This window comes from Hippopotamus amphibius, chromosome 10, assembly GCF_030028045.1.
Source record: "Hippopotamus amphibius kiboko isolate mHipAmp2 chromosome 10, mHipAmp2.hap2, whole genome shotgun sequence".
NCBI classification, from domain to species: Eukaryota; Metazoa; Chordata; class Mammalia; order Artiodactyla; family Hippopotamidae; genus Hippopotamus; species Hippopotamus amphibius.
Genome location: NC_080195.1, coordinates 16,729,586 through 16,754,717, shown reverse-complemented (window position 1 = coordinate 16,754,717; position 25,132 = coordinate 16,729,586). Strand labels below are relative to the sequence as shown.

The window sequence follows — 25,132 nt, the reverse complement described above, 5'->3', positions numbered from 1 at the left end:
CTTGTTCTTGATAGTTTCAGAGAGTATAGCATTCTAAGTTGACAATTATTTTCTCTTAGCTCATGGAAGGTACTCTTCTGCTGTTTTTTGATGTCACATCTGCTAGTAAGAAGCCAGCAGTCAGCTGAATCGCCGAAATTTTGGGGTGATCACTCCTTTCTAGCTGCTTTTAAGATGAAGCTTTTTTTCTGTGTATTTCTGTAGTTCACCATAATGTGTTTAGGTGTTTCTTTATCATGTTTGGGATTCACTGGAAATCCAAGATCTGATGTCTGAAAAAGTCTCAGTTGTTATATCTATTACTTCTTTCTCATTCTTTTTATTACCTCCTTTTTACACCTGAAGTAGGCATTCTCATCATGTTCTCTCTTGACCTTTTTTTCACTGCATATTCCATTTCATTGTCCCTGTGAGCTGTATTTGGGATCAATTACTCCATTATATTCTGGCTCATTAATTTTCTTTGCTTTTGTTTAATCTGATATTTAATCCATCAGCTGAATTTTTAGTTATGATTTTTATTTTTTGAAGTTCTTTTTTGTTTCAAATTTTCTGTCTTTTTATAATCTTATTTCCTGCTTCTATCCCAGCTTCAGTTTTATTTCTTTAAACATATCATATTTAATATACCCCAATTAAATAACATATAGTTATTTAATATACATTTGATGATTAAACTTTTTTTTGCTTTCCTGATTCTCATTGATGGTGCTTTGTCTGTATATTTTTTATTTTTTCCTTCCCTTCTACTCAGTGCCAAGCAAAGGAAAAATTTCTGTTATTCACCTCTGTGCAATAAGATTTATTTTTCATGCCCTGTTACCCTTGAAGGTATAGCCCTTTCTAGTCATAGATTCCCTTCTGGGTGAGCCCAGGTTTCTGCCTCCTGTATCTTGGACATTTGTCAAAGCAAATGCCCAAAGTCTCCAGGATTTGGCAGAAACTTTCAGGTGAGAGTGAGTGTTGGTCCTCATTCATCTCTGAGGGTCCCTGTTTTCCCTTTGTTTGATATCTATAGATTCTTTTGCTTTCCTGATTCTCATTAATGGTGATTTGATGAGTGATGTTTTAAAAGATATTTAAAATCTTTTGTCCTGTGTTAGTTGTTTTAATAAGGAGTGCCATTCATGGTGTCTAATCTAGTATACTACTGAAAATGGAAGCCCTGGCTTTCTAAAATCAAGGTGAAACTCCCCCACTTCTGGGTTTGATATGAGTGAGATGAGAAATCCCAAGAAAGAAGAACTCTATGTAGTTTAAATGGTAGGTCTATTAGCACCAGACCCCCAACTCCTGGGTATGCGTTAGAACAGTGGGGGGAGGCGGAGAACAGAAGAAAGAATAGTAAATGTGTTCTTAGACATATAAGAGGACTTTTCATTGTTCACTTCTTATTTACACCATATGGTGAATTGATCAGTAATTTTCTAATATTAAAGAGAAAACTGAGGGTCCTGATTACAGTTGGAATTGGGCAAAAGGTGGAATTTCTTAGAGGTAGTATATTATTTGTTATATAAAAAATTAGTAGAGGATTGAAAAATGATACTTTATATTCCATGAATTCAATAAATATAAAATAATGTATTAAAAAGCAAATAATCTATTAGGTTTAGAAATAAAACACTAACTGCAAGAAAATTAAATCTAATAGTAACAGAGAGGGCTTGGAATTGAGAAGGTATATTTCAAAACTTGCAAAAATGAAAAGTGTACTTGATAAAAGAATGAACAGTCATTCTCCTGGAGGGTCATTCAGAGTTAGAGATAAGGATTTCCAGTGTAGGATGAAGGCATAGCAGAAGCACTCTGTTTAACCTTGCTGGTCTATAGTTAGCTTAAGGTGGAGTGAAAGCTCAGCTGAGCTGAGTTGACAGAATCTTTAAGGCAGTTGAATGAATGGTCATGATAGTGTCAATGCTAAGTCCGTGAAACCGAGGATGGGAAGCTCAGTGAAGAGAAAGACTGAAAGCCAGGTTCTAGGTGGGTTGAGGATGCTGATGCAGAATTGCAGTGGTAATGGGTGTGGATGGCATGTGCTTCAAGGCTGGAGTTGATGGGTGGGGATGATGGGAAGCTTCAAAACTTGTACTTGGATGATGGTATATGATTCTCTAACTCTGGGTGCACTGGAATGAGAGCTGAATTCAGCTTGGAAAAAAGTCAGAAGGGGCATTTTCATGGAGAGTCAAGAGGAAATTTGTCTACTAGAAATTTTTGTTTACCCTTGTGCTAAATGCTTAAGTCTTCATCCATTTTTCTGTTACGTAAAGAGCACACTGGTGTGGAATGAGGCTATGGCAGTAAAAGGAACATGGAAAAAGAAAAGGTGGTAACCATAGGTGAAGAGGTTGAAGAGGCAGTGGTGGATATATAGAAGGTCTTCTAGAGAGGATTTTTGGGCTAAAAATGAAAAACAAGGGAGCATACAAGACGGTTCTGTTTCTGTAGGAATTGGGGAAGAAATTATTTTTCTAAACACCAGTTAGGAAGGGATACACAATTCCTGGTGCTCTGCTTTAAAGCTGATCTACACTAGGATATAAGGCCACGGAGCTGCACAACAGCCTAGATTGGTCTGAGGTCCACTGGCCATTTCCAAACAAGTCACCACACTTCAGAAGCCATTTTACATACACAGGTAGCACCAGACCGAATGAATGCTGGTGGCCTGTAAAACTATTATCTTAGTTTTAAGTTTTCCCTGTTTTTTTTTCTGGTATTAAAAAAAAAAAAACTTGGGGGATTATAGTTAGCAGGATTAAAAAAAACAGGGAATAGTACTTACACAAGCATAAGGGATAATAAAGAAAAAAAAAGACATTAGAAGCTTGAAGCATTGCCTATTTTCTCCACATGTGATTGACTGCAGCTCTACAACTTGTCAGGTGGTATGGTTAGGAAACTAAGGTTAGAAGTCATGACTTAGGTAGGAACTGAGGTTAGAAGTCAAGTCCTTACCTTGGAGTCTACTTATATTTAAGTTTCCACCTTTCTAAAGGAGTAAAGAGACATACTTTTTGTTTGTTCTCTACCTTACGATTCCACTTATTATCTGAGTACCAGAATTAGGAAATAGCATGATGGATGAATAAACATTAATAAGTATTGCTATATCCCTTTTTCTCTACTAGCAGCACTCAGAGCAGGATTGCAAAACCTCATTAGGCTTGCAGAACACCGTGAGAACACCTGCAGATTTTTTGATTTATAAGGCCTTGCTATGCACTCCGAAAAGAAAATGTTGTTGTTGGTTTTTTTGTTTTGTTTTCTTTTATGAATACAAAGGCAGGGTTGAAACAAGGCCAAATGGAAAGAAGGCGTATTGTTTCTCCATCATGGAAAATAAGCCTCAGTAATGTTTTAAGAGAAGTAGCCCAGTGGCAAAAAATTAAACAGAAATGCATCAAATAGTGCCAGAGATTTTCCTGGGGTAAAGTACAAAGCAAATGTCATAAAGCAAAACCTACCTTAGCACCTATCCAGTTCCCTTAATGAAATATGCATTTTTAAAAAAAACCTGAAAAATAGGTGGGTAAGAAAAGGGGAAGTAAAGGTATGAAATTATTCCTTTTTATCATTGTTTCTAATCTTTTAATTAAGTGAAATGGATTTCAAGATGAGTGAGCCTGAAGAAATTATCATAGAGGTTACCTGCATTAACCTCCTTAGGCTAATATTGTTAATACCATAAAAGAACAATATCTTGAAAAGTCATTTTTGATGTTTTTCACCCGTTATGAAAGATATCACATCATAATAATTTGGTTAGTAAAATATGATGTCAAGCTAGCATATTTTAATATATTCTTCTGTGTCATAAGAGTTCATAATGACAGTAAATATACTCATAATTCCTGCAATAAGGAGTTTAAGCCATGGATTGATTAGCATCTACACTAGAGCTGACCCAGGAACTCCGTACCTTTTGGGTGGGTACTGGGTCATCTGGTATGCTGAGTCCATGTTAGGAATTCAGTCCTATTTTAAGATCTATGAATGTATTCATTTATTTTAATGGTTTCTTTATTAACTTCTTTCTGTAGGATGTTAGTTAGGTTTTATATCTGCATCTGGGAAAGTTCAGGTAGGTCCTTAATTTGGGGACGAGAGAGCCAGGAAGTAATGAGTTTGAGCACGTCATGGTGGAGTAGCTTGACTAGACTAACCATCTCACACACACAAAAATTAAACTTTGCACAAAATATTAAAATTATCTAAAGGTAATGGACAGTGACCAAAAGTATGTAGAAACTTGAGGGGAGTTAATTCTAGTAAGAAGGGAATCATATTAACATTTTTTCAACTTCAAGCAGGCCCAGGCAGTGCCACTGAGTCATTAAAACTCATACAGAAACCTCATATCTTACTAGTTGAGGAATCTGAGGACAAAGTTCAGAGTAACCAGAGTCTAGAAAGTAAGGAGGGAATCCTGAAAAAGGAAAAAACCACAGAGGGTACCACACCAGCCCAAATCTCTCACTGATGTCAGAACTTCACATCCTTGGGGCAGACATCAGGCAGCCCAGCTAAAATTAAAAGAACTGAATGGAGATTTCAGCTGTTGCCCACTGTGGGGAGACAGAATTTGGAGAGATCAACCAAGTTAACTGCCTACTAAACAATATCAACAAAAATTCTTCAGAGGGACAAAACAGAATCCTGTTTCTACAATGTATCAGTCACAATGTCCAGGATATTATATCAGACACCTGAAGAAACATACTAAAAAGGCGATCAGTGGTGACTGATCCTGAGATGACCCAGGTGTTTAGCTATTATAACTCTGCCTAAAAACAAAAACACCAAAAAAGACTTTTAATGAATGGATAGGAAACTTCAGCAGAGAAAAAGAAATTCTAACAACAATAGCAATAACCACAGGATCAGATGGATTCTAGAAGTGAAAAATAGTGTCTGTGATTAAAAAAAATCACCAGATGGGTTTAATAGCAATTTGGAGATGGTAAAAGAGTGAGTCAGTGAACACGAAGATAGAAAAATCAAAATGATCTAATCTGAAAATGTGTGAGCAGTCAAAATTGGGTACGGGGAGCTTTTTCTGCTTGTGCTTTTATTGTATATTGTATAACCTTCCTTTTGATAAGGTTACTAGACTAGTAAATCAGGGGAATGTTTGATCAGAATGTATCTTGATTCTGATAGTGCTTTAAACAAAATTTCTCATGATATGCTCATGTACGAGACAGAAAAATGTGGACCACATGACTATATGTAGATACATTCATTCTTGATCTCTGCCACTCTCGCAGACTGACTTCAGTGCTATAATGAGGGTTGTATAAAGTGCAGTGCTAGAAACAGGGAAGGAACACTCACCTATTACCTGCAATTTTTTACTCATTTGTTATCCTCCTTCACTAGCATATAAACTCCATGAGGACAGGAGACAGGCTAGGAATAAAACTGTCCTAGCACAGCAGACCTCAGTGATGTTTAATGTCTGAACCTCTTTTAATAGCTCCCATCCCATCCCACAAGTGAGGATGAAAGCATTATATACATATCCATTGTGGCTAAACTGTCCTAAGTAGGGAATGTCCCCAATTTCACTCTTATCCTCTGTTCTGAACCTACTCACTCTTCTGTAATGTTGCCTGTTCCCACCACTGCTTAATACCTGATTTCTTTCTCTCTGTGCAGCCCCCTTGTGCTGATATTTGTTTGGCTTGTGTGTGACCTGGACAGTGTTTAAGAGGTAGAATCAAAGCCTTGTTGACTGATTGGATTGGGAATTTCTAACTTCCTTTTAAAAGTACTGATTAGGCATCTACTGTACTAGGTAAGACTGTAAAGCAATAAGTAGGCTTCTACAAGCTGCACAGGAAACATCAGTGTCATAGAACCGCACTTCCTGCTTTATGATAGGATATCCAGAAAAGAAAAAAAATTGCACGGCACTTTAAGTGTGCACTCTAAGTTTCATTTCCATGTGAAACACTGCAGTTAGTTAAAAAAGTACATCCACGGAGAATCTCAATTAAACTTGATTAATCTTGGTTAAATCAGCACTAGTTCCATAACAGCCCAATAATTCTGTAAAAACACTTCCACTGATTTTTTTATTCAGAAAAAAACAAAAGGAAAAGACAGAAACAAAAATCCTGGTCATTTGCAGTATCTATCAGCTTTCAATCTGGCTCTCCTGTTTAAACAAAAGCAAATAATAAAAATTAATCTATGTAAAAACATGTCGTATATTGTCAACTGCTACTAAACATAAACTCATGCTCAGAAACTGTGCTCTCAATTTTGGTTATTATATTACCACACACATATTAAAATATTTTAATTAAAGTTTTACTTTTCAATTTTACATTTTATACTAAATGGATTTTATTCTCACAAAAAAAAATCTTTTCCAAATCTTTAACTCATTTTGCCTTAAGGGCTTTTTAAATCCATAATAGCAATTTTAATTGTCTCTGAATTTAAGCATGCCCTAAACTTCTATTTAACAAGGTGGCAATGTTGTAACAAGGTGGCAATGTTGTATTTTCGCAAGTGATAAAAGTTACAGGACATTGTCTTTAGTAAAGAAATGTCTTAAGGCTAATTTTGCAACATAAGACTTGAACAAATGGCAGGAGATTGCCAAATTCTGTTTCGATCTAGCATTTACTTGATTTATACTTGTAAGCTCACAGCTAAACCCCTCTAACCATTTTACTAATGTTGTAAATCTAGGACACTACTTACCTAAATAGGAATACTAACAAATAAATATCAATAATGGGCTATTATAAATATGCTGCACACATCTGAATTCAACTTAATAAAAGTGCTCTAATTTTATTATTCAATTTTGTACTTAGAAATTTTTAAACTGATTTTTATCTCATTTTTTGGAAACCTGTACTACTTTAACAGAACCCACTGAATTTTTGAAATTAGTCAAACTACTTCTTTCTAGCCCTGGTTCTAATAGTTATAAAAAGTTGACAGTAAATAAATTTATGAAGTAGTTTCAATCAAAGCTGAATTTCTTACAACAAAATATATAAGCACGGGGAATCTGGCTATTTCCAGATATTCTTTCTTGGTGATCTTTTCCCAGACTTATGATGTCCTTTTAAGGTAATACCACCACATTCAAAAGTTAGAAAGAAAGACAAAAATTTGAAAATTACAGTAATTAAAAAAAGAACATGCGTTTATATACACCACTTCTACTGGCTATTGAAAATAGTTGGAAAAGAGTAAAAATATACCTACCTGTCCAGAAGTGTTTCATGCAAAAATCCATCTTTCCGGGCCTTTTTAAGAATTTTACTGTCTTCTTTACTCACTTTAAGTTTGTGGTCTTGGAAGCTCTGGAATTTCTTTCTGTTAAGAAAATATCTTTCTTAAAAATCTCAAACTTTGATTATGCATGTTTACTGATGAGCTTACAAATATTTTTAAAAGTTTTTCGTTCATTTAAAAAAACTATTTGTTTTTCTTAAATAACACAGCTTTTCAACAACAAAAATGACTAGTACCCCACCATCAAGAAGGTATCTTTGGGTAGCTATACAGACTCAACATTTGGGAATGCTGGCTGGAGTCTCCTGTGTCCTGGCAGCATTTGGCCAGCATTATGTACTGACAATGACAGCCACTCTATTATAGAGTAGGGAGAACAGACTAACCCAAGTGACTTGAGCATTGAAAACTAGCACGATAATTAGGAAAATTGAACCCTTAAGAGAAACATTCAGCTTAGTGCTCTGTCCTAGAGTCTACATTATGTTGTCTCTTCTTGTCCTTCAAGTATTTATTTTAGGTGCCTTGAGAAGCATGTCACTGCCAAATCTATAGTTCTAAAAGAAAAACAAATACATACACATAATTGATTTCACACTGCTTAACATTTCCTTTGTCTTCTTCTGGAATATCATCTTTTTTCTTAGTTTCTCTTTCAGCACAGGATCTAATCTGGAATAGGAGATCAGAATCCAACAGGTTACACATTTATCTTCCCTTTGCCCTACCTTACTTGTTACAAAAGAACATTCTAGGTGATTTCTTATGCAAAAGAAGAAACAATTAACTTAGCAATTAGATTCGGAAAAAAGGTTCTATATATGTTTTTATTTATATATATTTTATATAAATAATTGTTATTATATGTTTCTTTAGAGCCCTTATATCAGAAACACCAAAGAGAAAATTATTTGAAAGGCATTTTAGAGATCAGATCCTGCTAAGCCAATTAGGCAATAATTTAACTAGTTTAATTTTGGCTGCAAAAGTAAATACAGTGGGATCAAATTATCCTGCTATTTAGTGTTCATTTTATAACATTGAAAGTTTAAGATAACAGCTGTTTTCCTATGTATAGGATATCACCAAAGACATTAAAACTTTCAACATAATGCAATTTGTTTTTACCTAATTGGAATCTATCCCTTTTAAATCCTCTTTATACCTTCATAAGTTTTGACAGATACTTACTATCACATGCCATAAATTAACTGACACAGATACAGCAATTAGGATCAACTAGGTGGGGCAAGAAGGGGACAGAATTCAGGGCCATGAAACTGGCAGTTTGCAACCCAAAGCACCCACATCTGAAAAGTGACCTCTGTGGCTTAGAGCACAATTCCAAGATTGCTTAGAAAGTGGTGAGCAATAGGGATGTGCAAATGATATGTGTACAACCGTATTGGCTGGAGGAGTCCCAGAAGACCTGGGGAAATTCTGGCCAGACCTGTGACACAATACTGCTTTTGGCAGGAGGGAATGTGTTCTGACAGATAAGGCCAGGCTATAAAGGTGGATTCTGACACAGACAAGCAGAGCCTGCAACATAAAAAGCAAGGTGGAAAGAGTGCTGGATTATCATTGCTCACAGCTTCCAGGTACCTGACTAGCCAAACAGACCCAGGGAAATCTGACAGGTACTTAATATAAAAACGGCTATAATTATGACTTGCTTCCTGAGAAGCAGTGTGGTGTGGGATGTAATTTCTAGAGTCGGTTGGGCCTGGGTACACATCCTGTCTCCAGTTTAGCTGTGTGACTTCATGAAGTGACTGATCAAAACACTGAGGATGTAAGGAGGGTCAGAGGCTGTTTCCTCCTCTGTAAAGTTAAGATAATAGGAACTACCTCACAGGAACACTATGAAGATTAAAGACAACTATGCATGTGCCTCACTCAGCAGAGTACCTGCAGTTTCTTGCTTTAGTTTTGTTTATGTAATTGAAAAATATTATGACTAACACTTTTTAAAACATAACAAAAGAAAATCTAGGTTTTAGATTTAAATATTTTGAGATTTTGGTAGTGAAAATGGCTTTTGAGAAAACTATGAAAGAGATACCGAAACTTCTAATCCTGAGCTGTCTAGAATGGTATTTCTCTATCAATCAACTCCAACTGATGAAATGAAGTTACTGGTATTAACATTCTTGTTTTAAAAGATTAGCAATATTTTTCAAAGTGTAAAGAATACTGTAAGACTGAGGATTATGAAAATCAAGAACATTTAAAAAATAAACTCAAATATATGACACAAAACATATACAGGATTTAAAACAAAACATATACAGATACTTGATAGATGTGTTTAAATTATGCTGATGGTAGAGAATATGTAACATGGATTTTTATGCTTTATTTATAAGGATTAAGGCCACTTTAGGAAAGGCTTTTTTCCCCTCATTTCTTTGAGCCTTCCACTCTGGCCTTCCCTAATGCATTTACACACAGCAAACCTGGATCAGACTGCAACATTTTAAAGAGATGTAGTCACATCATGTATGTGAAATGTATTAATCTATAAAAAAGTCTCATGATACCTTTATCATTTCTTCTTCTCCTGCTGTTTTACTTTTTGCTTCTATATCACCTGCTTCATTGCATCTAATAAAGCAGCTATTTGAGGCCAGTAAAGCCATTTTCCCCTAAATGAAACAAAATAAGAAGTTATAAGAATACCTGCAAAAAAATTCTTAAGTCCTGAGACTAAACTGACTTTTTTCCAAGACTAAAAGTAATCAGGAAAAAGACTGTGAAGAAAACCTGGAAAATAAAAAAAACATATAGAAAGGAAAACCAAGATCACCTATAACCTTACTACTCAAAGATAACCACATTAAATATTTTTAGTATATTCTATTAGTAGGACTAAATTCTAACTGTGGAATAGAATTATTTCCTTTGGCCTCAAAGATTTATTGAGGATATAACTGATTCAGTGTTTTAAAAAATTAGCTTTAAAGACAAAAAATTATAATAGTGTTTTAAATAAACTTTTCTCCATAATTAGAAAATATAAAAACATATCATAGTTGATTGAAGTATAATCAACTATACTTCAATAAAATTAAAAGAAAAAGAAAAAAGAAATGCAGAGAAAATATATAAAAACTAGCCTTCAATGTCTTTGAAATTATTGCTCAGAACTTTAAGAATCAATGTCTGAGGGACTTTTGGGTTAGGAAGAATTAAATCGTCTATCATATCCAGTTACAAAAGTGCTAATAACATGGATTTGATTTAATTTCTTATTCGACGTGGTACGGGTTGGGTTTTTTGTCATTTGGGTGACTCTTGGTGAGCATGGATGTGGCTGTATAGTCCAAGGTGGTTTAAATCTGTGCCGCTCATCCTTCCGCTAAGTCCCTTTTTATAATAAAGTTTTACTTGTTACATCAGGGACTTTTAAGTCTTTCTTTCATTTAAACTTAAAAAATTTAAAACTTAGTGTCCTTCCCAAAAATAAAGTGAAATGAACATCCCTAAAGTTCTGTATGGTAGTATCTGACTCATTATCCTGGCCTTATGATATGTTTGCTTTTTCTGTTGATATAATGAAGAATATCTATTCAGTTTTTTCCTCCATTTTTTTAATTAAAATTTTTTTTTTCTATTGAATGAGTTTCTTATATATTTTGGACATTAACCCCTTATCAGATATATGGTTTACAAATACTTTTTTCCAATCTATATGCTTTCTTTTCACTTTGTTGATTTTTTTCCCCGTGTTGCACTATTTTTTTTGAGATCTTTTTAAGGTTATGAATTCATGTTGATTTTTAAAAATTTTAATGCATTATATTATTGCGCTCTACTTTTTTTGTTTTTTTTTTTTTTGAACATATGCTCTCATGGATTGTTAGAAACTTTCTCTTACATTGACAAGGAGGCTTTATAAACAATAATAGTACTTACATCTTGAAAGACCGGTTCCCATTGTTCTCTTGGTCCAATTGCATCTGAACGCCCAACAACAAGTCCATCTGAATTTATACCAAGGTATTTTCCATAGCCAGATTTCAGGGCAATTCTTCAGATTAATAAAATAGATAAATGTTAAAACTGAAAGAAAATTAAATATGGAACATAAAAATAATATGTGTGTATAAAATTTCAGACTAACCATAGTTCAAATGTTCAAAAGCCATGTGTGGCTAGTGGCTACCATATTGGACAATGTAGTTCTATGTATACAATTTAATATTCTACTTTTTTTACTACAAGTATTATATAATACCTTATATTGAATAGCAAACATCTTCCAAATTCATTATTCTTCAAAAACTCTATTATAATGTATCATATTGTATTACAATGTATTAATTGTAGTTCAACTCAGACTCACCTGGAATCAGACAATTTGACAGCTGTAAACTGCTCTGGAGGACTAGGACCCTCATCAACTACAGGAGAAAAACATTTTGAAATAAATTTGAAATTTCTTATAAATATACATGTAAAGATACTCTTTAACTTAAAAAAACTTTCTTTTAAAACGAAATGTAAGAATAATATATTATGATGAAATTATAATACAGTATTCATATTATCAAGAGTTACTTTATCTTCTATATAACTAAAGTTTAGTTTTACATACTTAACAAGATAGGTCAGCATGTTGCTTATTTAGTCGCTTCCAATATACTATCTCTTTTTATTTTAAAATGCAGTCAGCACATAGACAAATAAGCACTTCATATTTAAAAAACTAAATGCTTTAATTTATTCAAGGGGTGGCCATTCAGACAAAAAGCTTCTGCTTTTTAATCTTCTAATACTTCATATCTCATTAGTGCTTCTTCCCATGGACTAAAAGGAATGAGAAAACTTCAAATTATTAATAGTTAGTTAATGCTCCAGGTTAGTTGTGGCAGGTCTAAAGAATAGAGGAATTCAAACTCAACCAGGTTTTCTTTTTCTTTCCATTTATTATTTCAATTATTCTTGTTGTTTCTGATTCCCATGGATACTCTTCTGGAACTATACAGAATGTTTTCAAATGTTTAAACTGGAAAGAGGGAGTTGCCAATAACTGGTAAATAGTGAGGAAGGAAAAAGTGGAAGAGTCAAATCAATGGATTCATTCCTTAGAAATGTATTTGAGATTAGTTAGAATTTGGCCTAAGTGAATGAACGTCATGAAATATATACTCAAAGTGGCCTTTTTCCTTTCATTGCTTCTGCCAGACACAAACCTTCTTTATGTGGAGCACCCAGTGTAAAAAGTCCATTGTCAAGTGCATGTATGTAAGTTCCTTTATCCATTTCAATCGCTATGGTTCCTGAAATTTCACCAAAGTTTGTTACTGTCCACCAGATTCCTGAAAAATAAAAGCAGTAATTTAGATTATATTTTGGATTTAACAGAAAGTTCTTACTTGTTGCTGTTGTCATTATAACATTTAAAAATTTTTTTAATTTTGTGTTTGTAAGAAATAATACAGGGAGATCTCAGATACTCTTTAGCTTTCTCTCAATGGTAACATCTTGCATAACTACAGTGCAGTATCAAAACTAAAAAACTGACACTGATACAATCCATGAAGCTTTGCAGGGGCAATGACTATTATAACCTGTTTCTTATGTATGCCTCCAGATTATAATTGCAATTGCTAAGACTGAGGTCAGGGAGCTTATTGCCTATATTTTCCTTCTAGGAGTTTTATGGTTTCTGGTCTTACATTTAAATATTTAATTCATTTTAAGTTAATTTTTGTGTATGATACAAGATAGCAGTTGAGTTTTCCCAACATCAATTATTGAAGAGACTGTCCTTTCCTGATTGTAAATTCCTGGTTTCTTTGTTGTAAATTAACTGACTACATATGCATGGGTTTATTTCTGGGCTCTCTATTCTGTTCCACTGTGTCTGTTTTTATGTCAATACCATATTGTTTTGATCACTGTAGCTTTATAATACAGTTTTTTTTTAAATTGGGGTATGGTTGTTTTACAATGTTGTGTTAGTTTCTACTGAACAGCAAAGTGAAGTAGAGTTCCCTGTGCTATACAACAGGTTCTCATTAGTTATCTATTTTATACCTATTAGTGTATATATGTCAATCCCAATCTCCCAATTCATCTCACCCCTCCCTTTCCCCCCTTGATGTCCATACGTTTGCTGTCTATGTCTGTGTCTCTATTTCTGCCTTGCAAATCGGTTCATCTGTACCATTTTTCTAGATTTCACATATATGCATTAACATATGATATTTGTTTCTCTCTTTCTGACTTACTTCACCCTGTATGACAGTCTCTAGGTGCATCCACAAATGACCCCATTTCGTTCCACTTTATGGCTGAGTAATAATCTATTGTATATATGTACCACATCTTCTTTATCCATGTCTGTTGATGGGCATTTAGATTGCTTCCATGACCAGGCTATTGTAAATAATGCTGCAATGAACTTTGGGGTGCATGTGTCTTTTTGAATTATGGTTTTCTCTCTGCCCAGTAGTGGGACTGCTGGGTCATACAGTAATTCTATCTTTAGCTTTTTAAGGAACCTCCATACTGTTCTCCATAGTGGCTGTATCAATTTACATTCCCACCAACAGTACAAGAGGGTTCCCTTTTCTCCACACCCTCTCTAGTATTTACTGTTTGTAGATTTTTTGATGATGGCCATTCTGACTGGTGTGAGGTGATACCTCCTTGTACTTTTGATTTTCATTTGTCTAATAATTACTGATGTTGAGCATCTTTTCATGTGCCTTTTGGCTATCTGTATGTCTTCTCTGGAGAAATGTCTATTTAGGTCTTCCGCCCTATAATACAGTTTGAAATCAGAAGTGTGATGCCTCTAGCCTTGTTCTTTTTTCTCTATATTGCTTTGATTTTGGGGGTCTGTTGTGGTTCCATACAAACTTTAGGACTGTTTGTTCTACTTCTGTGAAAAATGCCACTGGAATTTTGATAGGGATTGCACTGAATCTGTAGACTGCTTTGGGGTTAGTTTAGACATTTTAATGATATTAATTCTTCTAATCCATGACCATGGAATGTCTTTTCTATGTGTCTTCTTCAATTTCTGTCACTAATGTCTTACAGTTTTCAGTGTACAGGTCTTGCACCTTCTTGGTAAATTTATTCCTAGGTATTTTATTCTGTTCGATGCAACTGTAAATGGGACTGTTAATTTTGCTTTCTGATAGTTCATTATTAATGTATAGAAAATGCAACAGATTTTTGTATATTCATTTTGTATTCTGCAACCTTACTGAATTCGTTGATCAGTTCTAACAGTTTTTTTGGTGGAGTCTTTAGGGTTTTCTATACACAATATCATGTCATCTGCAAATAGTGACATTTTTACTTCTTTCTTTCTGATTTGGATGTCTTTTTCTTGCCTAATTGCTCTGGCTAGGACTTCCAATACTATGTTGAATAAAAGTGGCAAGTATAGGCATTCTTGTCTTGTTCCCAATCTTAGAGGAAAAGCTTTAGCTTTTCACTGTCAAGTATGAACCTAAATTGTATCCAGTTTTTGTTGGGTCTGATAATGATAATGTTATGTATTAAAAGAAAGAGCAAAACAGAAGGAAGAAAAGAAAGACAGAAAGAGACACTGATCTTATAAGAAATGCACATTTATGTATATATGTATAATGACACAGTATCTATGATTTATTTTAAAATTCTCCAGAAAAAAGTATGCATGAGATATCTCACAGTGGGCATGTGTGTAAATGAAACAAGACTGTTAAAATATTGATAATTACTAAAGCTCAGTGATTTATTACATTCATGGGAGATTCATTACATTCTTTTCTCTACTTATGTATCAGTTTGAAAATTTCCATAATAAAAAATTTTAAAAATTGAGTTAATCATACTGTACAAAACTATTCAGCTAAACAGGTCAGGTTTTTATTAACTAATAAAAATTTAGTAAAATTTTAGCTTAAATGAAGTTGGACCTTACCTAATGTCATATATACATACTAACTCAAAATGGATCAAAGACCTAAATTTAAGAGCTGAAACTATAAAACTCTTAGAAGAAAGCATATAGGAGAAGCCTCATGACATTGGATTTGGCAATGATTTCTTGGATATGACACCAGAGGCACAAACAATAAAAGAGTAAACAGACAAACTGGACTTCATCTAAGTGAAAAATTTTTCTGCATCAAAGGACACTATCAAGAGAGTAAAAAGACAACCGGCAGAATGGGAAAATATTTGTAAACCATTTATCTGATAAGGAATATAACCAGAATATACAGAGAACTCTTTTTTTTTTTTTTTTTTTTTTTTATAAATGTATTTATTGGCTGCATTGGGTCATCGTTGCTGCATGGGCTTTCTCTAGTTGTGGCGAGCAGGGGCTACTCTTCATTACAGTGCGTGAGTTTCTTACTGTGGTGGCTTCTCTTGTTGCAGAGCACGGGCCCCAGGCACATGGGCTTCAGTAGCTGTGGCGCACAGGCTCAATAGTTGTGGCTCGAGGGCTCCAGAGCACAGGCTCAGTAGTTGCCGCGCACGGACTCAGCTGCCCTGCAGCATGTGGGATCTTCCCGGACCAGGGATTGAACCCGTGTCCCCTGCATTGGCAGGTGGATTCTCAACCACTGCAACACCAGGGAAGCCCCAGAGAACTCTTAAAACTCAGCAACCACAAAAAAAAACCAACTCAATTCAAATAATGGGCAAAGGACCTGAATAGGCATTTCTCCAAAGAAGATATGCAGATGGCCAATAACCACATGAAAAATGCTCAATATTACTAATCATTAGGAATATGCAAACCAAAGCCATGAGATACCACTTCATACCCATTAGGATGGCTATGATCAAAAAACCAGAAAATAACAAGTGTTTGTGAGAATGTGGAGAAACTGGAACTCTTGTGTACTGCTGGTGGGAATGTAAAATGATATAGCGGTTTCTCACAAAATTTAAAATATGATTACCATATATGATCCAACAATCCCATTTCAGGGTCTATATACCAAGAAGAACTGAAAGCAGAGTCTTAAAGAGTTATCTATACACCCATGTTCACAGCAGAATTATTCACAACAGGCAAAAGGTGGAAGCAACACATGTGTCCATTGATAGGTGAATGGATAAACAAAGGTAGTATTTTTGCACAAGCGAATATTATTCAGCCTTAAAAAGGAAGGAAATTCTGACACATGCTACAACATGGATGAACCCTGAAGACATTATGCAAAGTAAAATAAGACAGTCACGAAAGGACAAATACTGTATGATTTCATCCTTACGAGGTACTTAGAGTAGTTGAATTCATAGAGACAGAAAACAGAATGGTGGTTGCCAGGGATTAGGTGGGAGTAAGGAATGGGCATTTATAGTTTAATGGGTACAGTTTCAGTTTTGCAAGATGAAAAAAATTCTGGAGATGGATGGTGGTGATGGCTGTACAACAATATGAATGTGTTTAATGACACTGAACAGTACACTTAAAAATGGCTAGTGATAAATTTTACGTTGTGTATATTTTAGCACAATTAAAATAATTTAGTGAGAGGTTTACCTTATAATTTGAATTATTTCTGACTTATAGCTGTAATTGTTTTCAGTAAAAAAAACTTTACTCAGAAACATTATCAACATGCTTTGATCATTAAATCTTAAAAATGTAATAGTTAACAATTGAAAATTATTTGTATTTTATATGTTCTCTGCCATATTGACCAGTACACTTAATGTTGATTCTCCCCAAATGACCTAGATTCAATACAATTCTCCCAGAAAATTCAACAGGATTTATTGTAGAAAGTAATAAATTGATTGTAAAATATGTATGGAAATACAAAGGATCCAGAAGAGTATAAAGAAGTACAGAGGTATAAAGAAGTATAAAGTTGGGAGATCACACCATCTGATTTCAAGACTCTATGAAATGACATAAATCAAGACACATATATCACTAGAACAATAGACAAATCAATGGAACAGAGTCCAGAAATAGACTAACACAGATAAAGTCAATTTTTGACAAAGATACCAAAGCACTTTAATGGAGAAAGAAAAGTCTATTCATCAGTGGTGCTGGGACAATTGGATATCAGTATGAGAAAAAAAAAGAGAGAGAGAAAAAATAATTTGTAAAATATATCTGGTTAAATAATATTTATCTATATCAGGCCTTTAAAATGATATAACAGACTCTCTGGGTTATTAAGGAGTCTAATGGTGGTATGTATTAAATCAGAGAGCTATGTGTCCTCTCTCCTGTGCTTTGCTCTGATGATGAAGAAGAGGCATCAGGGACCTAATGTGCTAGGGTATAAAAGCAACCTAACGCTCTAAGTAATATTTGAGCACTTTAAGACAAATATATATGAGTCAGTCATAAATTCCTTCTATTTTTTTTTTTTTTACTACTTATCACTACTAGGAAACATTTTTAAAGGGGTCTCAACCAATGTTAACTTTTCTCAGAATAAAGTATAGAAAACTGACTCACCAACAATATCAAGTTGAGTTTCTTCATCTTCTTCTCTTTTTCTCTTCTTCTCTTTGCTCTTTTTCTTCTTACTACAGGAGATAATTTATATAGATGACTTCAGATATATTGATTTGCATACTAAATGTTGTAAGATGGAATCTTAGAAGACTCTTTTAAGATGTGTATTGATATATAAATTATTGATTTACAATGATATACATTGATATACCCTCTTACTTCTAATACTGAGAAGTCTGACCCTGTACCTATTGTGTTACAGTTAATGTAACAGACTCTGGAGCCAGACTGCCTTTTAAAATCCTGATTTTGTCATTTCTTAGCTCTGTGATTTTTGGAAAATTTACTTAATCTTTTGTAAGTCAGTTTCCCCACCTATAAAATGAAGATAATAATTTAACCCAACTCTTAAGGCTATTGTGAGGGTTAAGAGTTAGTGCATATCTTCATATATTGCTTGTGAAAATGTAAAATGGTGCAGCCATTTTAGAAAAGAGTTTGGAGTTCTCAAAAAGTTAAACACAGAGTTACCACGGGACCTAACAATTCTACTCCTAGTTGTATACACCCAAGAGAAATGAAAACATACGTCCACACAGAAACTTGTGTAAGAATATGCGTAGCAGCATTATTCATAAGAGTCAAAAAGTGGAAACTCAAATGTCCATCAACTGATGAACGGGTAACACAAAATGTGTTATACCCACACAATGGAATATTATTCACTCATAAAAGGAATGAGTACTCACACAATCTAGATGAACCTTGCGAATGTTACCCTGAGTAAAAGAAGCCAGATACAAAAGGCCACATATTATATGATTCCATTTACATGAAACATTTAGAAGAGGCAAACTGATACAGACAAAAAGTGGATTAGTGGTTGCCAGGGATTAGGGGACGAGCAGAATGGGGAGTGACTGCTAATGACTCTGGCGTTTCCTATTGAGATGATGAAAATGTTCAGCAACTTGACAGTGGTGAACCCTTGAATACACTAAAAGCCACTGAATTCTACATTAAAATGGTGAGTTTTATAGTATATGTATTATATCAATAATTAAAAAAACAACAGTGACTTTTAAAAAAGTTAATATGCAGAGCTTAGAACAGTTCTTGGCACATAGAAAATGCTACGTATGTGTTAATTATATTGATGGTTATAATGACTATAAGACACACTTGTTTGCATTTTCATCACAAAATAAGCTTTCAGAAGCTAACTGTCCCCTCCTTCCTATGCGTTCAGACAGTATCAGTTTCACATGTATTCAGGATAAATTCTTGATGCCAGACCCCTAGGCAGAGGTCTCAACAGCAGTGACTTCAGTTTGCTCCGTGACACTTTCTTTCCATCTCACATAAAAGTTCCTGAAACTCTATCACTGAGACCAGGATGAAATGCTCAACATTTGTGTGAATGATCAACCCTGAGCAAATCTACCAGTTAAAAAAGAGGTGGAGGTATGAGTGAGCAGATATCTTTTCCTAAAAATCTAATACCCATAGATCACCACTATAACTTCTTTCCTGAATTTGGCTCTACTTATTTACTGTACATGTTATCGCATTTAATGCTCATAAGAATCCTTTTAGAGTATCACTAATCCCTCCCAATAAACGAGTAAACGGAAGCTCAAAGATATTACCTAACCTGCCACAAATCACAAAATTGGTAATTGGGGGAGTGCAAATTCGAATCCATATCCTTTTCAAAATCCACATCAGCATACTGCATTAAAAATTAATTTTTTTAGGTGGGAGGGAGACAATGTTGAAAAATTATCCCTAACAAAGGAAGTTACTGTTATGACCTACACGATCAGACTAATACAGACCCACCAAGCACAGGTCTGGAGGCGGGTGGCTCATCAAGCGACCTGAACCTGTGGCTCCCGGGCTATTATTGGTCCGCCCAGCTAGGGCGCAACTTTGGCGGCGCGTCTCTGCACCTGCGTTCATCCCGGCAGGAGGCCAGGCCCAAGGGCCGGGAGCCTGAATGACAGCTCCCCGAGGCCTCCACGAGACTCGCCGCAGGGAGGGCAGAGCGGAGGATTGTCGGAAAAGAAGGGCAGAGTCTCCCGCACAAACCTGCGGTCTTACCTCTTGGCCTTGGTTCCCTTGAGCACGAGTTTGGTGGACTTCACGTAGGAGTATTCGGCCATGGTCGCGGTGCCGCTTCTGTATTATGACGTGGGGGCTGGCTCAGGGCAAAATACGTGAACGGAGCAGGAGCGGGCGAGGGAGGCACAAAGTGGAGACGGAGTCCGAACTCCCTGAGAACGTATGCGACAGCAGAGTTGGACGTGTCTCCCTCGAAACCCTGGCCTTTTTCACCGGAATACTGAGTCCGAAATAGAGCTCTGCTTCCTGTTTACAGCCTGGGACTACGGCAACCGCAGTGGGCCTAAATAGACCAGCGTTCATTTGCTCCGTGTTGAGAACGGAAGCTAGGCCTTTCTGAATGAGGAAACCTCGGAGACGCGCCCTCTGGCGGATGTGGCGGGTCTCACAGCCCTTCTGGGAGTCTCTAGACACTGGAGAGAGCCGCCTACTAGGTCTTGCGAGGAGGCGATAATTAGATCAGGGGTGAAAAGACCATCAGCTCTCGGGATTCCCCACGGCGGATGGGTGCTGACCGCGTCCTGCGGCCGAGGCGTGGGCCGGCGTGTGCGGCGGGACGGCGGGGGCGCTGGGTAACACAGAACGCGTTATCTGGCCTTGGACGACTTCACAAGCCATCTCCATCCCATAAACGTTTACTGTACTGTTTAAATTAGGGAGACTTGAGTAAAGCACAGGAAACAAATAGAGAATAAAATAGGACAATTAAGTGCCAACATGCAGGAATTTGGGTGGAGGTGGGGTGGGAGGGTGACGGTGAAAACTAATGTAATCAGAGAGGTCTTTCCGTATAAGGTGGGTCTTGAGAGGCTTTCACAGCTTCAGTCACCTGCTCCAATCTCTTCAACAGATTTATAATCCACCTACCTGATTCCATTTTCTCCCCGTTCCAAACCATCTTCTGTAGTGCTGAGTCATCTCTCTAAAGAAATAGCTGATCATTATTCCCCTACCTGAAATCTGTTAAAGGGAAGCCTGTTGCTTTCGGGAGGGAAAATCCTAGCATCACTTAATAAACAGGTGATCGTGGCCTCTTTCCCCACCACTGAACCCCTGCCACATTAATTCCAGTCAAACAAAATTACTGGAAATGTTTGAAAGCTCTGTTTGCTTCTGCTGCCTGGAATGCTGCTCTGGCCTCTTATCCACCCTCTTCATGTGACCCCCTTTTTTTCAGCCTTTAAGACAAAGTCAGGCCTCATTTCCTCCAAAATGTCATCTTTGAAGGACTTCCTGTGTTCCCCCAAATAGCCTTTGTTTCTGTAGCTTAATTGTGTGCTTTTCGAGCACAGGAACTATGGCTTATTTATCCTTGTTCCACCTACACCTGTACCCAATGCCTGCTTCACAGTAGACCTTGCCTAAATGTCAGTTAAAATATTAAGATTCTAAAGCCTGGTGTGGGATAATGAAGAGAGTGGAACAAAGTGTAACTTGACTAGATAGGAGCGGTTGTGGTAGAAAAACAGACATAGACATATTGGATGGGAGAGGAATAGCAGGCCATTGGAAGTCAATTCCTTATTTATTTATCAGCTCTCTGCAAAGACAATGCATGGTGATAGGAAAATAAAAAAGATGCTTTGACTCAGGGCCTGATCTTAAGGGCCTTCATCTAAGTAATGTGCAGTGAGAGGGAGTATAGCGTATAATTAAGAGTGTAGCTTCTGGAGACAGACTGCTTGGGTGGACAAGCCTTGCTGTCTTTATAAGTTAGATGACTTTGTAAGTTATTTAACCTCCACATAACTATGTTTCTTCAGCTTTAAAATGAGAGGATACCTCCTAGGGTTATGATGAATATTGAGAGTTAATATAGGAAAATACTTTTAAAAGTTCCTGGTAAATGGTGCATCATAAATGTTAGCTGTTATTATTAGATATCAAAGGGCCCTGAGAAAGATATAATGCTGTAGCAGGTGGTGACATGTTATAGGAGTTTGTGCTCTTGTCTTCCTCTAGAGATCAGGAGCAGCTTAATAGTCAACGTGGCATCTGAGAAGGGTCTTGAACAATGGGTAGGATTTTGACAGATGGAGATGGAGGATGATAGGCATGTCTGATAGTAGAAGCAATACTAGCAAAGGCATGGAGGTAGAAGAGTAAAGGGCTTGTGTAAGGAGCAGTGAGCAGCCCTGTCGTTTGGAGCACAGGGCATGTAGATTGGAGTGGTGGGAACTAGGATTGAGAAGGCAAGTTGGGGTCATTTTTTAGCTGAAGAATTTGTATGAAATCAGTAAGCACTTGAGAGTGGTTAAATAGTAATGGGGCGAGATGAACAATGTGGTATTCCAGGACGCTTGTTATGCAGCAGTGAGTGTGATGGGTTGTGTAAGTGATACCAGGACCCTCCCACTCAGGCCATAGCTCTTTGTGACATAGAAAAATGGAGACCAGTTTGAATTTCTTAAAGAATCTTAGGCAAGGCACCGCCATTTTGGCTGGTGGCTGTAGGAACACGCTGTGTGGCTGAGAAGTGAAAGCAAGAACTGATTTGGCCTCTGCGTTCCCCTCCGCGAGGGGAATCCGTTTCTCCAGAGGAACTGGATATTCTTACTTCCTTAGAATAATGGCAGATAAATTAACAGGAATTGCTATTGTCAACCATGACAAATGTAAACCTAAGAAATGTCGGCAGGAGTGCAAAAAGAGTTGCCCCATCGTTCGAATGGGAAAATTATGCATAGAGGTTACCGCCCAGAGCAAAATAGCGGGGATTTCTGAAACTCTTTGTATTGGTTGTGGTATTTGTATTAAAAAATGCCCCTTTGGTGCCTTATCAATTGTCAATTTACCAAGCAACCTGGAAAAAGAAACAACATATCGATATTGTGCCAATGCCTTCAAACTTCACAGGTTGCCTATTCCTCTTCCAGGTGAAGTTTTGGGATTGCTTGGAACTAATGGTATTGGAAAGTCAACTGCTTTAAAAATTTTAGCAGGAAAGCAAAAGCCAAACCTTGGAAAGTATGATGATCCACCTGATTGGCAAGAAATTTTGACTTACTTCCGTGGATCTGAATTGCAGAATTACTTTACCAAGATTCTTGAAGATGACCTGAAAGCCATTATCAAACCTTAATATGTAGACCAGATTCCGAAGGCTGCAAAGGGGACGGTGGGGTCTATTTTGGACCGAAAAGATGAAACAAAGACACAAGCAGTTGTGTGTCAGCAGCTTGATTTAACCCATCTAAAAGAACGCAATGTTGAAGATCTTTCAGGAGGAGAGTTGCAGAGATTTGCCTGTGCTGTCGTTTGCATACAGAAAGCTGATATTTTCATGTTTGATGAACCTTCTAGTTACCTAGATGTCAAAGAGCTTTTAAAGGCTGCTGTTACTATACGATCTCTGATAAATCCAGATAGATATATCATTGTGGTGGAGCATGATCTAAGTGTATTAGACTATCTCTCTGACTTCATCTGCTGTTTATATGGCATACCAAGTGCTTATGGTGTTGTCACTATGCCTTTTAGTGTAAGAGAAGGCATAAACATTTTTTTGAATGGCTACGTTCCAACAGAAAACTTGAGATTCAGAGATGCATCACTTGTTTTTAAAGTGGCTGAGACAGCAAATGAAGAAGAAGTTAAAAAGATGTGTATGTACAAATATCCTGGAATGAAGAAAAAGATGGGAGAGTTTGAGCTAGCAGTTGTAGCTAGAGAGTTTACAGATTCTGAAATCATGGTGATATTGGGGGAAAATGGTACTGGTAAAACGACGTTTATCAGAATGCTTGCTGGAAGACAAACCTGATGAAGGAGGGGAAGTACCCGTTCTAAACGTCAGTGATAAGCCACAGAAAATCAGTCCCAAATCAACTGGAAGTGTTCGCCAGCTACTACATGAAAAGATCAGAGATGCTTACACTCATCCACAATTTGTGACCGATGTTATGAAGCCTCTGCAAATTGAAAACATCATCGATCAAGAGGTGCAGACATTATCTGGTGGTGAACCGCAGCGAGTAGCTTTAGCTCTTTGTTTGGGCAAACCTGCTGATGTCTATTTAATTGATGAACCATCTGCATATTTGGATTCTGAGCAAAGATTGATGGCTGCTCGAGTTGTCAAACGTTTCATACTCCGTGCTAAGAAGACAGCCTTTGTTGTGGAACATGACTTCATCATGGCCACCTATCTAGCAGATCGAGTCATTGTTTTTGATAGTGTTCCATCTAAGAACACAGTTGCAAACAGCCCTCAGACCCTTTTGGCTGGCATGAATAAATTTTTGTCTCAGCTTGAAATCACATTCAGAAGAGATCCAAACAACTATAGGCCAAGAATAAACAAACTCAGTGAAGGATGTGGAACAAAAGAAGAGCGGAAACTACTTTTTCTTGGATGATTAGAGTGAATCTGAGACTATTGATAAGCCATTTATTAAAAGAAATATTTATTGGGAATTTTGTCATATAAAACTTAAATCAAGTTTGATGCCCCATATGCTCTGGAGCTTGAAATATAATTTACTTACTGTAACATCAAAAGCTAGTTGTGTTGTAAATTGTAGTCTGAATACAGAAAATGCCAGTTTTCTGTTCTTGATGATAAGGACCTTTTTGTGCATAACATTCTAAAATGAAGACAGCTCAAGCTATACAAATTACCTCCAAGTTTTCATGATGTATGGGAAGATTTTCAGTAGGTGTTTTATATATTCATGTACCAAATGCTGAGCAGTGTCGCCCCCTTTTAAAAATCTTGAAAGAGGTTTCTATAATATGGTTTGCCAAGTATGCCATTATAATGAAACTGCCCTTATTTTAAAAGCCAGTTGATGACTCCACTGATGAAATTTGATAAATAAACATCAGGATTATAAAAAAAAAAAAAAAAAGAATCTTAGGCAATAGTAAACCCCCGATTCCCGGTGGCACCACAGAATCAAGATCGGCCCATTTCAAACCTGACTGAGAACAAAACCATCACAAATGATTTAGTAGATTAGTATCCAATTTAGTTCCTAGAATCTAAGAGGATGCTTAGTACTGGAATCAAGATAAAATCATGACTCTCTCTTCTAGTCCCACCCTCCATTTTGAAGTTAAGCAGCTGCTTTGTCTTTTTTTTTTTTTTTTTTAGTTAATTTCATTTTCAACTCCTCCAGATTTCTGTGGTTTCAGGAGTTACATAAGTGCTCTAGGATCTTGATGAATGGAGGAGGTGTGAGCAAACACTGTTTTTAGCAAGAGCAGAAATTTTAAGTTCTGTTAACATATTTTCCATTAACATTCCCAAGTTTTCAAGGTTACTCAATGAGAGGGATCCTTGTGCAATTTTCCAGA

At 36.3% G+C, this 25,132-nt stretch overlaps 2 protein-coding genes across 2 annotated transcripts; one reads left to right on the top strand and one right to left on the bottom strand.

Moving 5' to 3' along the window:
* Positions 1–6,069: 6,069 nt before the first annotated feature.
* On the bottom strand, positions 6,070–20,119 carry FRG1 (FSHD region gene 1). The gene is made up of 9 exons (XM_057697996.1): positions 19,814–20,119; positions 17,711–17,781; positions 12,465–12,590; positions 11,615–11,672; positions 11,185–11,299; positions 9,810–9,914; positions 7,847–7,938; positions 7,237–7,347; positions 6,070–6,166 (listed from the first exon to the last, which is right to left on the bottom strand). Exons 1-9 carry the CDS (start codon positions 19,873–19,875, stop codon positions 6,130–6,132), a joined length of 777 nt encoding a protein of 258 aa, XP_057553979.1. The 5' UTR covers positions 19,876–20,119; the 3' UTR covers positions 6,070–6,129.
* A 2,171-nt stretch (positions 20,120–22,290) lies between these two features.
* On the top strand, positions 22,291–24,229 carry LOC130830181 (ATP-binding cassette sub-family E member 1-like). Its single transcript, XM_057697219.1, is given in 3 exon segments — positions 22,291–23,587; positions 23,589–24,134; positions 24,136–24,229. Coding segments are annotated over 3 exon segments (1,791 nt in total). The 5' UTR covers positions 22,291–22,403; the 3' UTR covers positions 24,197–24,229.
* Positions 24,230–25,132: the final 903 nt, after the last annotated feature.

Bases quoted from the DNA above. Each gene is read 5' to 3' on its own strand.
- FRG1 (XM_057697996.1), bottom strand. From the start codon at position 19,875: ATGGCCGAATACTCCTACGTGAAGTCCACCAAACTCGTGCTCAAGGGA. The intron at 17,782-19,813 runs GTAAGACCGCAG...TATCTCCTGTAG, and splicing joins AAGGGAACCAAGGCCAAGAG to TAAGAAGAAAAAGAGCAAAG. The intron at 6,167-7,236 runs GTAGGTATATTT...TTGTTTAAACAG, and splicing joins CATGAAACACTTCTGGACAG to GAGAGCCAGATTGAAAGCTG.